We start from the raw sequence: 16,563 nt of genomic DNA on the forward strand, positions 1-16,563 counted from the left end.
ACAAGATTCTTTAAAAAACGTCAGGAAAAAACAACTGTAAACTTTAGTTTGGCATTCACATAATAATCAAGCGTGTGGAGCAGAGTCTGTCCCGAGGTGTTTTACAGTGGTAAAATAATTTTTATTGCTTCATGTTTACTACTGTGTGAGGAAGAAACTAGACGGTGTGCTGAGAACCCCCCCCCCCAAAAAAAACCCCCCAAAACAAAACAAACAAACAAAATAAACAAAATAAAAAAGAGAAATTACTGGCAAAAAAAAAAGAGCAGCATATCTCGAGAGCGTCCGACTGCTGGAGTGATTTGTTGGATTTTTCTGATTGTTATTGAAAGGCATTAGAAGTCAAACAACCTCGCCCCCTCCCGCCCCCACGCAGATAACGTTAAATATTATTAAAAATTCAAATTTTAAATTAGCATAGCCCCGACCCCAGTGATTGTTATGTTTAAATAACACCGATCAAAAAGACATAAATAGCACATTACGCGTGAGGTTCACCACATGGAGGGGGGTGGGCCATAAATAATTTGATCAAAAATATTAAAATAAATAATAGATAAATATGCACGTTTGTCCTGATTTGAGAAAAAAATTAACAAAAAACAAAATAAAATAAAAAAATAAATTAAACAATTTGAATGCAGTAGTCATTCTCATTGAGTGCTAAATCAAACTGATATATATATATATATATATATATATATATAAATATATATATTGATTGCTTCATAAATCATTGATAAAAAATGAGGTTCTTTTTTTACAATCATGAAAAACACGTTCAAATGCATTTCACACTCGTATAAGGAAAAAACACTGATTGAGAAAACTTTAGAAACAGGGAAAACTATACATGGTTAGACTTGGTTTTTTTTATATATAATATCCCAAACAAAATAAAAAGTTTATTTTTTTCAACTGAAATGTTCGTTTTTTTACCCGAAATGAGCAATCTGACTTTTCATATTTCATTTGTGGGGTTTTTTTGTTGTGTTTTTTTTTTTGTTTTTTTTTACAATCATCTCCAGGCTCCTCAACGCAGTGTGTGTGTGTGTGTGTGTGTGTGTGTGTGTGTGTGTGTGTGTGTGTGTGTGTGTGTGTGACGATATATGTCCGACAGTGTACTCATTACCCATTTGACATTCTGAATTAAGAAATCTCCATTTTTTTTCTTTTCTTTTTACAAAAAGGCTGCGTTTTACAGTGCATAGCTGTAACAAATAAAGAACTTCTGTCTGATATGTACACAAAATAAAAATATTTCCTTTGTATATTCTTTGTAAATACAGGGCTGCGATCCCTCCCCCGTCGGGCGTCGACGGCGGTTCCTCTATGCATTTTGTTCTTCATGTAACACCACATCCAAACAGCAGATTTTAGTGGGTTTTTTTTGTTTTGTTTTTTTTGTTCATTTTTCTTTGTTTTAAAAAAAAGAACCAAAAAAAAAAGAGCAATAAAAATTAAAAAACAAACAAAAAAAACAACAAAAAAAACGACCAAACACACGGTATCTTTTCACCCTTCCAAGAATCGCGGGTGTTGTAGTGCTTTAGAGAAAAAAAAAATCTTGTGAATGTTTTTTTTTTATATTTATATATATATATATATATATATATATATATATATATATACATACATATATATACATATATATATATATATAGTCTTTCACCGTCTGTTGTACAGCAGTAGAGTGCACGGAATCCGTGCACGGGTTCTTAGGGCTCGCCGGCTTCTTTCCAGCAGTCACTCCCCAGCTCTTCAGCAGCTATGCTCATGTAAACTTTGTTTGTTTGTTTTTCCCATTATAGTCATATACATATACCTATTTATATATATATATATATACCTATTAATATATAAATATATATATATATGTATATATATATGTGTGTGTGTGTATGCAGATATAGGTCTTTTAGGGCATTGCTCAGACGTAGGGAGCCGTAAAAACTTCTGGTCGTCTCGTCCTCGAAGTCAGGGGGGCGAGAGAACAATAATGAGGTATCAGAAGTCCTTCCTTACTTCCTTCCTTCCTTCCTCCCTCCTTCCTTCCCTCCCTCCCTCACCCCCTTCCTTCCTTGCTTCCTTCCTTCCTTCCTTGGTTCTGGGCGGACGCCGCCGTTCCCTTGTTACCTTTTCAGGCTGCACTGGGCCTCCCGCAGCAAGCTGTCGAAGTCCATGGAGTCGTACTTGCTTTTGGTGGAGGCCGGATCGAAGTCGTCCGAATGGGAGTCTGGGGGAAAGGGGAGAGAAACGGTGGTGAGGACGGGCAGTGAGGACGGGCGGCGTCAGGCGGCAAAGCGACTCGATTGTCTCCGAGGCAAACAAGCGCCTTGCATTCGGCGTCCGAAAGCCAAAGTCCCGCGGCGAGAAAAAACAACCGGGAGTTTTTTCTTCCCGCACCGCGGGGTGTCACGGTGCCTCTTTTGGAGAGTCACGGAGGCACGCTCAAACGGTGTTCTCCCGCCTTTGAGACCTCTCCGCAAGTCGCATTTTTCCAATTTATTGAGCTGTTCCGTGCTCTGTCGATGGAGCAACGGGAACGAGCTTCCATCTAAAGCCCCAACGAGACGCCCTCGGCGATGCCGAGGAGGAGACGAGGCAAGAAGGCAGGATGGCTGCACGGTCAGTGGCTGCAGGTGTGCATGGTTATATCGGCTGCCGATACCGACGTCATTCACTCATCGAACGTCGGCGATCCAAATCCCATCCCACGGTCTGCCTCCTCCGGAAAAGCCGACTCGGCAAATAACGAACTCGTGGGCGCGGAGGGACCGGCCGGTGGATTTGGCTCAAACCCTCCCCGGATCGGCCGCCGTGGAGCTACTGGCAGTTGCGGTTCGATTGGCGCAGCGCCGCATCAGAACGGATCGCTGCACCAGGGCTAAAAAAAACGACGCAGGCACATCCTCCCACTTGCCAGTTGCATCCGGTTGGTTTTCCTTTTCGGAACGAGCTCTTCCATGGCCGCCTTCGCTGAAAATCCTCGTTCAACCCCGAGTGACCCCGCCCCACCACAAGTGACCGGGCGGACGAGGGGAGTGGCAGGTTCTTCTGGGTTAAAAAGCACCGTGACGCCGACGCCCATCGACCCATTTCAACGAGTCCTTCGGGTATTCGAGGGTCGATGTTTTACCCTTTTTCCCTCTCCAGGCAGAAAAAAGGAGCTGCGGTCTCGTCATATGTATCGGAATGGGATCGTAACTGAAAAAAAAAAATCGGATCGGTCCACCCGTACCTTAAAAAGCCGACGTGGCTCGACCGGATTTCTCGGAAACATGTACAATACTCCGCGGCACGGAGGATAAAAGCCTTTGAATCACCTTTTCCTCTCTCCCGGCTCACCAGAGTGCCCGGCACTCCGGCCAGGATCGCGTTCGGACCGATCCCTCGTTTCCCGAGTAATCGACTGAGTTACTTGTGAAAACAGAATCCCCGCCCGTCCCTCTTTTTATACCTCCGCCGAATTCGACGGTGGAGCTGAGCAGGTTTTCCAGAGTCTCCCTCCCGGCGCGCGCCGCCTGTGCGACGCCGGCGCAGGAAGTACAGCTCATTTGACGTCGGCGCCAAAGAAGAGCCCCGAGTGGAGGTGGAGGAACACATTTTGATTGGTGGATGTGATAATAAATAGAGCGTCTTATCTCTGGCAGCAGACAGCTTCACAAATGGGGCCCCCACAGGGGCCAGCGCCACACTCCAAGAGCTTTGAGAAATGGGAACGGCCGTGGCAGCCAGGAGATGCCAGTCGTGATCTAATACCACGGCCGAGGGCTGGATTGTGTCACACTGCGCACCTTGAGGGATGAAAAATACCCCGGCGCTCTACTTAAAACTAATGGACAGTGTCTCGGAAAACAACAGAGGCGCGGCTGCGCGGGACCGGGGGAAGAAGGCGGAGGTCTGGCTACGTCAGAATCCCCCTTCCGAGGCCGAACCGGCCTGACGGAGAGGCATCGCAGCGGCGGCCTTCTCACTCAGGGAGACTGATTTGCCTACCCGGCCTCAATGCCCGTCCCCCGGCATCCCTGGCTTCGCCGTCGCTTCGCACGCGTCTCCATCCCCCGCGCGTCTCCATCCCCCGCGCGTCTCCATCCCCTGCGTCACTTCCGCGATGACTTTTTTCGTAACGCTGGCGTCGGGGAAACGCATGGGGACCTTTTCCACCTCCTGGAGAAAAGCACTTTTCCTCCTCCATCTCAAGTGGCCCATTGACCCCACCCGCTTGCGCCGCCTCCGACGTGCCTGACCTCCACCTTGCGGGTAAATAGACGTCCCGGGGGGAAGCGCCGCTGTCAATACGGCAGTGCCGTCGTCAAACAGAGCGGATGATTTTTCACGGCCGGGTGAGGTCAAGCCACGCGGTAACGGAACGTTCCTCCTTCAGAGTTCCGCCGCGGATGCTCGGGGGCGCCGGTAAAGGCGGCGCGGCGTCCTCTCACGTGGCCAAAGTGGGGCACCGCGCCGGAGGGAAAGGCTTTGATTTCCTACGTCAGCTTGCGCCATTCATCGAACGCGCCACCGGCCCGGCCGACGTCGGAGGGGACGTTCACGTTGGAGGGTATACGCGGCAGCCATATACACTGTACACCGCATGTGCTGAAGCAGATGGAGGCCGAGGGCACCGCGCTTCGGGCTTAAAGCGCCCCGAAGCGCTGACAAATGGACGGGGCGCGAGGCGGCGGCCCCGCCCTCGACGCCGGGTGACAAGCCGCCGCGCGTCCCCCCGTCAAGGTCCCGTCTCATCTCCGCGCCGCAACAGCTGGCGACAGATGGAGGCTCGCTCCGGCGGCGGCGGCGGGGGGGGCGGGGGGAGGCAGGGCTGCCGGGACTTCACCTTCATCCCACCTTCCTTTCTCCCGCGCCTCGAGCCGACTCTTATTCCGCTGCCCGGCGCACGCGACCGGGGAGCACTTCCTGTACACGGTGCAAACACACACCCCTGGATACGGCATCCGAGCAGCTCCTAAGTGCTCCCTTCCCCCGATGCCTCGCCCGCGGTATCGAACAGCAGAGCAGGGGAGAGAGTCCGGCTCTGTGAGTAATGGCATCGGCCCCTTCTATTCTGGGCCCCGCGCTACGTCAGCCTCCTCTCGGAAGGAAAAAAAAAAAAACGGCCCCGGTGAGACCGGCGCTGCCGTTCCTGCCGGGGGGAGGGGGAGGGGGCCCTCGGGTCAACCTCTGAACTCTGCTTGCTCCCTCTTTCAGCGGCGGCGGCTCGAGAAGAAAAAAAAAAAGAGCTGTCGGAGCTCCGGGGGGAGGGTGGGGGCTCTCTTTGAATCTAAAAGCATCACTCAAGCCTCCTTTTCATCTCCCCGGCCCCGCCCCGGCCCTCCTCCGACCGCGCAGGGCGCGCCGCCGCCGCCGCGCTCGGCGCATCACGCACGGCGCGTCACGCACGCTGCACTCACCCAAATCTGTGTAATTCGATTTGCAGAACTGCTTTTGTCCGCCGAAGCAGAGCTCGAACTGCGGCTCGCTGGCCCGGCGCAGGGTGTGGCCGTTCTCCAGGGCGGCGAAGGCGTCGCAGGTGTAGCGGTAGGTGATGAAGCCGAAGTTGTCCCTGGAAAACGAGGGGGGTACTAAACGTCAGACGCCCGCGCCATTTGTATGGAGGGAGAGAATCAATAAGAGGCTCTGTCTTTGGGGAGACACACACACACACACACACACACACACACACACACACACACACACACACACACACACACACACACACTCTCTTACCCGTCGTCCCTCAGGTTGACCGCACACTCTTCGATCTCGCCAAACACTTCAAAGCGGCGTTTCAGCTCCGTCCGGGTGCTGTCGGACCTCAGACGCCCCACGTACACCACCCGCCTCTCCTCCTGCTCGTTAAGGGAACGGACGGAGCGAGAGAGAGAGAGGGAGGGAGGGAGGGAGGGAGAGAGAGAGAGAGAGGGAGAGAGAGGGAGGGTGGGAGGGAGGGGGAGAGAGAGGGAGGGAAGAGAGGGGGAGGGTGGGAGGGAGGGAGAGAGAGAGAGAGAGGGAGGGAGGGAGGGAGGGAGGGAGAGAGAGAGGGAGGGAGGGAGGGAGGGAGGGAGGGAGGGAGGGAGGGAGAGAGAGAGAGAGGGAGGGAGAGAGAGAGAGAGAGAGAGGGAGCGAGAGAGAGAGGGAGGGAGAGAGAGAGAGAGAGAGAGGGGGAGAGAGAGAGAGGGAGGGAGAGAGAGAGAGGGAGGGTGGGAGAGACAGGGAGGGTGGGAGGGAGGGGGAGAGAGAGAGAGGGAGGGAGAGAGGGGGAGGCGGTCAGTCCTCTCCTTTAGTTTCTTCTGTTTTCCTTCCTGTTGGTCAGCGCGGGGCCTAATGAACTGCTCTTGATCGCCCCCCCCCCTGTGGCCCCCCGGCTCTGCTCGTCCGGCTCCAGGTGTGATTCCTCACCGGCCGGTGCCATAAAAAGTCACCTCAAAATTCTGAGATCTGCATCTCCACCTGTGAGGACAGGCTCCCCTTGATATTATTGGACGGTTCACGATGTTAACGTTTGTCTCGCATCTGACGAGCGGCGGCTTTGGCACCGTAACCTTCACCACGACGAGCGGCCCCGGTGGCCCCGACGAGACGATGACAAATGTAACTCGCGTGGAAACGTTCCTGTGTCCTGGGTTCTAATAACAGGACGGCACGTTTGAAATCAATAAACAAAGCGCCGACAAAACACCAGCTTTGTGTCTGCGTCCGGGACAATCCTCACGTTTGACGTTGTGAACCGGTGTAACTGCCGACCCGGGGCAGCGTGGGCCCCGGGGCCCTTCTTATGACGTCCCCCCACCGCCCCCCCCGACTTGGGGGACGACATTATTGTATTGTATAAAGAGGAACATGAAGATGTCGATATTCTGTGTAGAAGTTCGCGATCTTAGATTCGGCAAAGTCACCGGGCGCTGAAAGAAGTGTGTTGAGCAGCTTATACGGTAGTTACGGTGAAATCCGTCCAACATGGCCGTCTTCACTTGAGTTGTTCGCTTCCTCGTTTCAAAACGTTCGGCTCTGAAATCATTCTTGCGGGGAAACAAAACTGCGGCGGGGCCGCAATTATAGTTTTTGGAGTGGTTTAATTGCGTGGGCTAATCATATCACACGGCGCCAGCCGGCGGCTACGGTGTATCCTCAGCATTATTTATTTATTCATCCATTTACTCGCCATTACCGGGGCGAGTCCACTGAGACTTGTTAAAATATTTGAACGTCGTCTTGAGGGCACGAGTAACTTATACATGGAAATCAGTTGCCTGGCACTAATCTCCAAGTTCACCTTCGCCCCGTTGGAATTGTTTCGGGGGGAGGGGGACGAGAGTATATATTAACCAAAACATTGTGTGGTTTAGGTTTTAGGGTCTTTTCCTCCTTTTTAACGCTCGCATAGAGTTTGAGACAAAGGCGTCTGCTGAATTAGGGCTTTTACTTTGCTGACGAGAGATAAATAGGAGGCTTCTCTTGATGTGAGCCCCAGGGCTGCTGCTGTGCGAAACGGGGGAGAGAGGGAGGGAGGGAGGGAGGGAGGGGGAGGGAGAGAGAGGGAGTGGGCAAGCGAGCTAGAGAGAGAGGGGGGGAGGGGGGGGGGGAGGGAGAGTCAGTCGTCCAAGATGTTAGAGGAACGCTGGGACGACGGAGCTCATAATTGCGGCTCCCTCCTCCTCCTCCTCCTCCCTCCCCCTCTCTATCTCTCCCTCGCTCCCTCTCTCTCTCTCGATCGCTCGCTCCTTCTCTCTATCTCGCTGCCTCGCTCCCTCTCCCTCTCGCTATCTTTCCCTCCCTTCCCTCCCCCTCTCGCTCTCTCTCTCTCTCTCTGTATCTCTTTCCCCCTCCCTCCCTCCCTCCCTCCCTCCCTCCCTCCGTGCATGTTTAACAACAGGCGGTCGCCGTTGGAGACCTTGGTGAACAAGGGAAGGAGGGGAAGGGAAGGAGGGAAGAGGGAGGACGGGGTAAACGAGGAAGGAGGGAGGGAACGAGGGAGGAGGGACGGAACGAGGGAGGACGGGGTGAACGAGGGAGGAGCGAGGGAGCGAGGGAGGACGGAGGGAACGAGGGAGGAAATGAGGGAGGACGGAGGAAATGAGGGAGGACGGAGGGAACAAGGGAGGAGCGAGGGAACGAGGGAGGACAGAGGAAACGAGGGAGGAGGGAGGGAACGAGGGAGGACGGGGTGAACGAGGGAGGAGGGAGGGAACGAGGGAGGACGGGGTGAACGAGGGAGGAGGGAGGGAACGAGGGAGGAGGGAGGGAACGAGGGAGGATGGAGGGAACGAGGGAGGACGGAGGGAACGAGGGAGGAGGGAGGGAACGAGGGAGGACAGAGGGAACGAGGGAGGACGGGATGAACGAGGGAGGAGCGAGGGAGCGAGGGAGGACGGAGGGAACGAGGGAGGAAACGAGGGAGGACGGAGGAAATGAGGGAGGACGGAGGGAACAAGGGAGGAGCGAGGGAACGAGGGAGGACGGAGGAAACAAGGGAGGGAACGAGGGAGGACGGGGTGAACGAGGGAGGACGGAGGGAACAAGGGAGGATGGAGGGAACGAGGGAGGAGGGAGGGAACGAGGGAGGACGGGGTGAACAAGGAAGGACGGGGTGAACGAGGGAGGACGGAGGGAACGAGGGAGGAGGGAGGGAACGAGGGAGGACAGAGGAAACGAGGGAGGACGGGATGAACGAGGGAGGAGCGAGGGAGCGAGGGAGGACGGAGGGAACGAGGGAGGAAACGAGGGAGGACGGAGGAAATGAGGGAGGACGGAGGGAACAAGGGAGGAGCGAGGGAACGAGGGAGGAGGGAGGGAACGAGGGAGGAGGGAGGGAACGAGGGAGCACGGGGTGAACGAGGGAGGAGGGAGGGAATGAGGGAGGAGGGAGGGAACGAGGGAGGAGGGAGGGAACGAGGGAGGGCAGAGGGAACGAGGGAGGACGGGATGAACGAGGGAGGAGCGAGGGAGCGAGGGAGGACGGAGCGAACGAGGGAGGACGGAGGAAATGAGGGAGGACGGAGGGAACAAGGGAGGAGGGAGGGAACGAGGGAGGAGGGAGGAAACAAGGGAGGAGGGAGGGAACGAGGGAGGACGGGGTGAACGAGGGAGGAGGGAGGACGGGCTGAGAGCCAAGTTGCCAAAATCCTTCATTTGACCAAAGGTTCAAACGTTCAAGTCAAACTTCAAATTCAAATCATTTCAAATCAGTTTTTAAAATGAACGAAGCCTTGAAGCCTTGAAGCCTTGAAGCCTTGAAATGGAACCTGTTACACCCGTCAAACCGTCTTTCACAGTCATCATCATTTCTTTTTGTAATCTTTTGTTGCAATTTTGGAATATTTCAGTTTCCTTGTTTTTTTGTAAATTGACTTTCTTTTTTACATTTGACTATTTTTCATCTTTTTTTTTGGTTTATTTGTCTATTTCACTTTTTTTTGTGTGTTCTTCGTATATTTGGCAATTTGATTCATTTTTTAACGAGTCTATTTGATGTATATTTCTCTTTTTTTTCTGTCTCTACATCAAGGCACCAATCTACACCAAGACAAACTGCTTGTATAATTAAAGGTATGAAAATGTACCAATAAACAGATTTTGATTCTGAAGTTAGATTTTACCTCAAATATTATTATTTTTGTTAATATTAATATTATTAATAATAGTATTAATTGTATTCATATTATGATTATTATTATTATTATGATTATTATTATGATTATTATTATTATTATTATTATTATTATTATTTTACCACTATTTCAAATAATATTTCCCCTCTTTACATTGAGATGACATGAACTCATTCTCAGTATTTCGTCTCTCTAGAAGAGGGTGTAGTGGAGGGTGTTTTTCTTTGGCCGGTCATTCTCTCCTTATCGCTCCTGCTCTCTCCTCCCCGTCGGTTGTGCCTTTTTTTCTGGCTATTTTAACATCTCTTACCCCCGCGGTGTGATTAATGAGAGCCGACAGTGTTTCCAGACGACAGAGACGTTAAAAATACACAAGGCAGGAGATAAAGAGGAAGAGGAGGAAGGGCCCTGTCGCCTGAATCATTCAGGAACTCACTTTGTATGCATTCTCAGCCCGGCGACACCGTGAACGATGGAGGGAAGAGTGTGTGTGTGTGTGTGTGTGCGTGTATGTCTGTGTGTGTGTGTGTGTGTGTGTGTGTGTGTGTGTGTGTGTGCGTGCGTGCGTGTGTGTGTGTGTGTGTGCATGTGTGCGTGTGTGTGCGTGCGCGTCCACGCAGCACGAGGGCTTTTTTTTTTTTTTTTTTTTTTCTCGTCAAGTGTCACAACACTGATTGTTTGGGGGTCTTCCAAACCGCTGTTTTTTTTGTTGTTGTTGTTTTTTCTTTTTTTTACGGTGACGCCAAATGATCCGGTCGTGGCCACCACACCTTTTAGATGACTCTGGAGTCGGGAGTCACTCCGGCGAAGGAGTGACCGCTTGACTCACAAAAACTGAAACATAATCCCCGAGGACTAAATTAGATCCCGTGGCAAACAGAAGGCCTCACTATTTGCCGTGACTCATCTTGAGTGTGACCGATTTACGCCGTCACATTCCACCAAAGCGAATAGTTTGGACGGGATTAAACGCGTCTTGGGCCGAACCGACTCCTCTGACTCCGTCGCCGACCCCGTCGTTCAGGAAGGGCTCCCTCGTGACGCCGACCGAACCCGAACGCACCGGGCTTGGGGAAAACCGAAACGACTCCTTTCTAATGGGCGACTCGTCAAGAACCGACTCCCCTCCGCCGCTCCTCAGAGCTCCCCGCTTTGAGAGTGAAACGTGAGCTCGTCCTGGCGAACGCAGAGCTGCTGCCGGCGGGATTGGTCCAGCCTCGCAATTTTGGATCCGGCGACACCAGGGGCTAGTTTCCAAAAAGACGATAAAATTGAAAAAAAACAAAACAAAAAAAAAAAAAAGGAGGGGGGGGCAAAAAGGAGAGGCTCACTATCGCTTTCTGCCGCTGCCGTTCGCGCTGCTCGGCTCGTTCGAACTCGCGCTTCTCGTACGCCCGGCGGTGCTCCTCCCTCTTCAGCCGCTCGTGCTGGTACTCCTCGTAGCTGTCGTACCTGCGTGCACACACACACACGCACGCACACGCAGGCGCGCACACACACGCGCACACGCACACACACACATACACACACACACACACACACACACACACACACACACACACACACACACACACACACACACACACACACACACGTCAGTGAGCATGTAATATGGCTTTTCGACAGCAGCGTATGATAAAAATGCGTTTGATTAATACGCACTTCTGCTTGGGATGAAGGCTTGCAGGTCCACTTTGATTTATAATCGGGGTAATTGGAATTTTGAGAGTCAAAACAATAATCCCCCGCGCCCTCAACACACGCGACAACCCTCTCCAGAAGGGCCGGCGCAAATGGTCACGTAATTACACTAATAGACGCGCAACAGCAAAAAATAAACAGCGGCAAAGGAAAAGCGTTTTATTTTATTTTTTTTTCAGAGTTCTGGGTCCGAGCAACTGAAAGGGACGTGTTGACAGTACCGGACGTCCCCCCCCCCCCCCGCAGTTGTCGACGCCATGATTAGGGCTGTGGGGGGGGGGGGTGGCGGACCCCTGGGAGAGCGGTTGCGGTGGCGGCGGCGGCGGGGAGCTCGGCCAGCTGCCGCCGTCAGCACAACTTCACATGTCATTACTTTCTGCTTAGTGTGGACTTCATCAGAAAGGAATGTGCACATTTATTTCTCCAGCAGCCCCCCCCCCCCCCCCAGCCCCCCAAAAAAACAACAAAAACAACAAAAACAACCCGCCACCCCGGGGTGTGTCCGTCCAGTTCGCTCGCAATGAGAGAGCTTTGCACTTGTCGGGTGTCATTAGGCAACGTGGGCGGCCATATCGGCTTCCGACAGAATGCCAGTTCTCTCTCTCCCTCCCTCTCTCTCTCTCTCCCTCCCTCTCTCTCTCTCTCCCCCCCCCCTCTCTCTCTCTCCCTCCCTCTCTCTCTCGCCCTCTCTCTCTCCCTCCCTCCCTCTCTCTCTCCCTCTCTCTCTCTCCCTCCCTCCCTCTCTCTCTCCCTCCCTCCCTTCCCTCTCTCTCCCTCCCTCTGTCTCTCTCTCCCCCTCCATCCCTCTCTCTCTCTCTCCCCCTCTCTCTCTCCCCCAGTATGTCAGTAGCAGTGGGGGCTCATGTGTAGCTGAGGAGTCGCTAAGTTGAGCAGTGTCATCACGCGGCTCGGGGGGGTGGGGGGTGGGGGAGGGCGGGGACTGCGACCGTCCGTGAGTCATTACGATTCGGGGTCTTCGCCGTAAAAACCGGTCCAATTAAAAACACGATCAATTATACATGTCTCTCCGCCGCCCCGCCACCCCTCTCCGTCACCCGCCCCCCGCCCCCACCCCCCTGCCCCGACGAGCGCGAGACGGCTGGGAAGCGTCTTTTACTCTTCTCCTCTTTTTCTTTCTCTCTTCCTCTGGTGAAAGGGCAGAACAGAGGAAATCAAACTGAGTTATCTCTGAGAAGTGACGGGGGGGGGGGGCGCTTGCTTCTACAATTTGTCCGTCCTCTCATCTCCCGTCTGGTGCAACACACCCCCCCCCCCCCCCCCCCCCCCCCCCGCCCGTTTCGGTAAAAAGGTTAATATCCAGTAACGAAGCAGAGGTAAAGCGGTGAGAACCGTCGGCATTGTCACCTTGGCCGGCGGCTGAGGGGGGATCGGCACTGGGAGTGGGGGCTCTTCTGGGTCCTGGAGCGCAGGGCGTTGGGGTCGGTGTTGTGACGAGACCTGGCGGGTGGAGGGGGGTGGGGGGTGGGGGGAGTGGAGGGGGACACAGAGCTTAGACGTACGGCAGAGATGGTTGGCATTTCATAACCTCATCAGCCTCGTTTTCCAGCACTGGCGGTCAACCCGGGGGAAGGGCCCGAGTCAGGGATGGCAGCGGCCCCCCGCGCAGGCCGAGGCTGTTCATCCGAAAGACCCTGACCGCTGGGACTGACTCCCAAACGATGACTGAACAGCCAGGCCTGGCTCGCGCCAATCATTTTGAGTTGCTCCTGACCATTTAGTCCAAGGTTCCCTAAATCCATCGGGTGACCGCGCCCATCCCAGAGTTTGCCCAAAAACCTCGCCGAGAAAGCACCTCTCCCAGGCAGGTACGACCCGCGGCCGCTCAGCCGGAGAAAAACGTCCCCGGAAAACCCCGGCTGAAAATTTTGGAAACGACCAAAAAGGAGAGAAGCCCTGGTCTCCTCCCCGGCCACAGCTGGCGTCTACATGCACCGGCCATCTATGATGCATGAGGTGGATGTCAATAGGCCTCAGTGGCCAGACGATGAAGCGTGTATCCCTACACTCTTTTAGCTCCTCTTACTTAATTATTGAAGCGTGGTTGACTTGAATAATGGAACGGGAGAAGTTTGGGCACCTCGACAAAAGCAAAAAGGAGGACAGTCGCTCTGCCGAGGAGCGGGATTTGGGAAAGATCAAAAACTCAGAAGTGGGATTTTGTTCAAATATAAATGGCAATTTATTTTTCTCCTTTGTCTTTAAGTTGAAGCGTATGCCCAAAAAAAAAAAAAAAAAAAAAAAAAACCTCCTCGAGGAGACAGGAAGGACGGGCGCCGGCTGGCATTTATCCGGCAGCTCTAATTCTTTTTTACTTACATGCCTATAACGGCAAAGAGCAGGAGGCGAGCGTCAAAGAGCCGGGATTCTATTGGCTCCGCAGAGTAAACTGACCTTTCAGTAATCAGGCAAACAAAGTCAGTCAATTTGGCAGGATCCGCCACGCAGCGCTCAATGGACAACTCGCGATAAAGTCACTTACTTACCAAACCGACTGCGTCTCGGGGTCGCCCCCCCCCCACCCCCGCGGCTCTGATTAAAGGGAATCACGAGAGATGGAGCCTTCAAGGACAACTACGACGGTTAAAGTCTCTTTGGCGAAAAACATATTCTTTTTCGGGACTACACTGTGCTGTGGTCTCGGTCGGGGTTTGGTTGTTATCTCTAAGGATCTAAAGCGGCGCGTTGCTCAACAGCAACATCCACTGCAGCTTAGAACAACGGATCATCAAGCGGGAGCGCGCGGCGCCCACCGCTTCTCTGTGAGGGACGCTCGGATGGCCAAAACAAAACAAAAGTTCATTTGTGAATCGCGGGGGACCGTTTCGACCGTTTTGTTTTCCTTCCTTTTCATCTCCTCGCCTCTTTGCTCCGTCTGCCCATCTCGGACTCAAGCTTTGCCCCGCCGCCTCTCTCAGTCCTTCCCGGTTTTTTTCACTTATTTTTCCCGCTCGGGAAAGCCCCGCCCGGAGCAGCCGGAGGATCACGGCCGCCGCACGCTGAGCGGGTCCTCGCTAAAGCTAGATCGCACCGCGGCGTCCCAGCGCCGTGCAATCCCGACTAACCGCGAGGAGGGGGGACCAGACAGGACCAGGCCGGCGGAGCAAGAGATGACGGACAGGAAGCCTACCGAGAGGAGGGGCGTCCGTCAGGCGAGCTGGAGAGGGAGCGCCTACAGCGGCGGGAGGAGGAGCGTCGGGAGCCGGAGCCGGAGCGGGAGCGGGAGCGGGAGGGGGTCCCGCCGCTGGGCCAGCAGAAGGTCCTGCTGGGCGAGAGGAGGAGGGAGGAAGGCGGGGAGATGGAGCCTCGAGACGGCGAACAGCTGGAGGGAGGGGAGCAGGAGGGCGAGCTGGGGGGGCGGTCAAAGAGCAGGTCCAGCGGGGCGCCCTCCCACGGATAGAGGAGGCGGCCCTCGCGGCCTTCGCCGAGATCTAACTCGTCGTGGAAGGGCAGAAACCCCGGGTGCAGGTAGCCGGAGCCGGGCAGCCTGGGAGCGTAAGAGTCGCCCTCCCCCTCCTGGAGGGTCTGTCGGGCAGCAGCCTTGCGCTCCTTGCTGCCAACTTCCTCAGCCCTCCCCTGGTCGCCCTGGCCGTAGAAGGCGCGCAGGGGGCGACCAAAGTGCTTGTTGAGTTCTGCTCTGATTTCCTGGTCGCGAAGGAGCTTCCGGCCGGCGGAGGAGGGGTGCTGGTGGTCCGTGGCGGCCTGGGGTGAGGGGATCCGCGTGTCTCGGGAGGGGTCGGGCTCCCCGAACCCGGGGCCTCGGGCCGCTTCTGGACCTCCGGACGAGACACTCTGCTGCAACTGCTTGGCCAAAGAACAGTGCGAAGCCGATGAATTATTAGAAGACGATGACGAAAATGAAGAGGAGGCAGGCGTGGCCGAGTCCTTACATTCCTCACGCCCGTCCCCCCCGGTGCCTGCGGCAGGCTTTGGACGGGCGACGGCGCACGGAGCGACCGTTGCCGCCGCCGTAGTAGTCATGGTAGTTGTGGAAGCGCCACTGTCGTTCTTGATACCGGCCGAGGCCTGGCAATAGTCGTGGTCTCCGTAGCCGCGGGGCCCCGTCCGCTTATTTTTTCTAGCGCTGAGTTTCTCCTCCGGGCTGCCCCCCGCGGCGTGCACGGCATCGGGGGAGGGGAGGATCGTGGAGGCCTTGCTTAGCTGGGCATACAGCTCAGTCTGTTCGGGGCCCTTCTTGATCGGGCCCTCGCCAGGGGCGCCCGGGGCCGGAGCCAGAGCGCTGGGGCCCAACTCGCTCAGCCTGGCCCTTTTGCACGCCAAGGCAGAGGAGGAGCATGGAGACAACTTGGTTTTGAGCGATGCTTTGAAAGGGTTCTCTTGACTGGCTTTGTGTGGAGGCGTGGTGGGTGGTGTCAGACCTGGCGAGGGGAGGAAGAGAAGGAGAAGGGGTGGGGGTTGGGGGTAAATAAAAGAAAATGGAATCATAATGCAACTTTCCTAAATATACCCCCCGTCAGTAAAGTCCTCAGTTTATGGACAGCGGACACACACAGCCCTGATTAAAATATTCACTTTCACTTGACTTAATCCGGATCTCCATTTTATTGCAATCTTGACAGATTAATGTAATGTACGGCGTAACTTAATACGGTGGTGTTGTAATATGGATGACTTGCCATCCGCTCCCACTGACCTTGGGAAGATCCTCTCTCTTAATGAAAAAAGGAAAAAAAAAAAAAAAAAAAAAAGAAAAATATGACACACGTCGCTGCAGAGGACAAAGCTAATGCATCCGACACGGGGGAGAGGGAGGAAAGGAACCACTGTGCTTTTTACGGCGTTTCTTCTTGCCCGTGCGCCGCGTGAGCGCCTGCGCGCCGGACAGTTTATGATTCACCGGAATAAACACACCCATACTTTAAAACAAGTGCGGGCGAAGCCGGTATTTATTGATGACGCGACGCGTTGTCGGGACAAAACGCCTCCCAGGCGACCTAGGGCTTCCGCTGATGCTGACTACCCTTAAAACCCAGAATGTTTGAATTTGAAGCTGCTTTTCGGTGAGTAATCAGTTTGAAATTCCCCTTTAACCTTTTTACCTTTGTCTATTTCTCTCTATTTTACTTTGAGGCTTTTATGCATCTTTGTTTTTGTATGATGCATTCCATGCCTTATGCAAAGCACGCTGAACGTGTATGAAATGTGCGACGCAAAAAAACTTGCAAAAAAACCTTTCCCGTCCATCTCAGGGATACTCCAAATTCGCCTTTTGTCT

At 53.9% G+C, this 16,563-nt stretch overlaps 1 protein-coding gene across 3 annotated transcripts in view; it reads right to left on the reverse strand.

Annotated features, from left to right (window-relative positions):
- Positions 1-203: 203 nt before the first annotated feature.
- The window catches only part of ppargc1a (peroxisome proliferator-activated receptor gamma, coactivator 1 alpha), a gene marked incomplete at its 5' end in the record, with an annotated part of 354,975 nt that continues 338,615 nt past the window's right edge, over positions 204-16,563 (reverse strand). For all 3 annotated transcript variants that reach the window (XM_080022955.1, XM_080022954.1, XM_080022956.1), the window contains 6 exons: positions 204-2,236; positions 5,412-5,563; positions 5,728-5,849; positions 10,940-11,060; positions 12,675-12,767; positions 14,458-15,706. In XM_080022955.1, the coding sequence (XP_079879081.1) occupies positions 2,133-2,236; positions 5,412-5,563; positions 5,728-5,849; positions 10,940-11,060; positions 12,675-12,767; positions 14,458-15,706 (1,841 nt within the window). In that variant the 3' untranslated portion in view covers positions 204-2,132. The remainder of the gene's footprint in view (positions 2,237-5,411; positions 5,564-5,727; positions 5,850-10,939; positions 11,061-12,674; positions 12,768-14,457; positions 15,707-16,563) is intronic.

The sequence above is a fragment of the Zeus faber genome (genome assembly GCF_960531495.2).
Source record: "Zeus faber genome assembly, chromosome: 22".
Classification (NCBI taxonomy): Eukaryota; Metazoa; Chordata; class Actinopteri; order Zeiformes; family Zeidae; genus Zeus; species Zeus faber.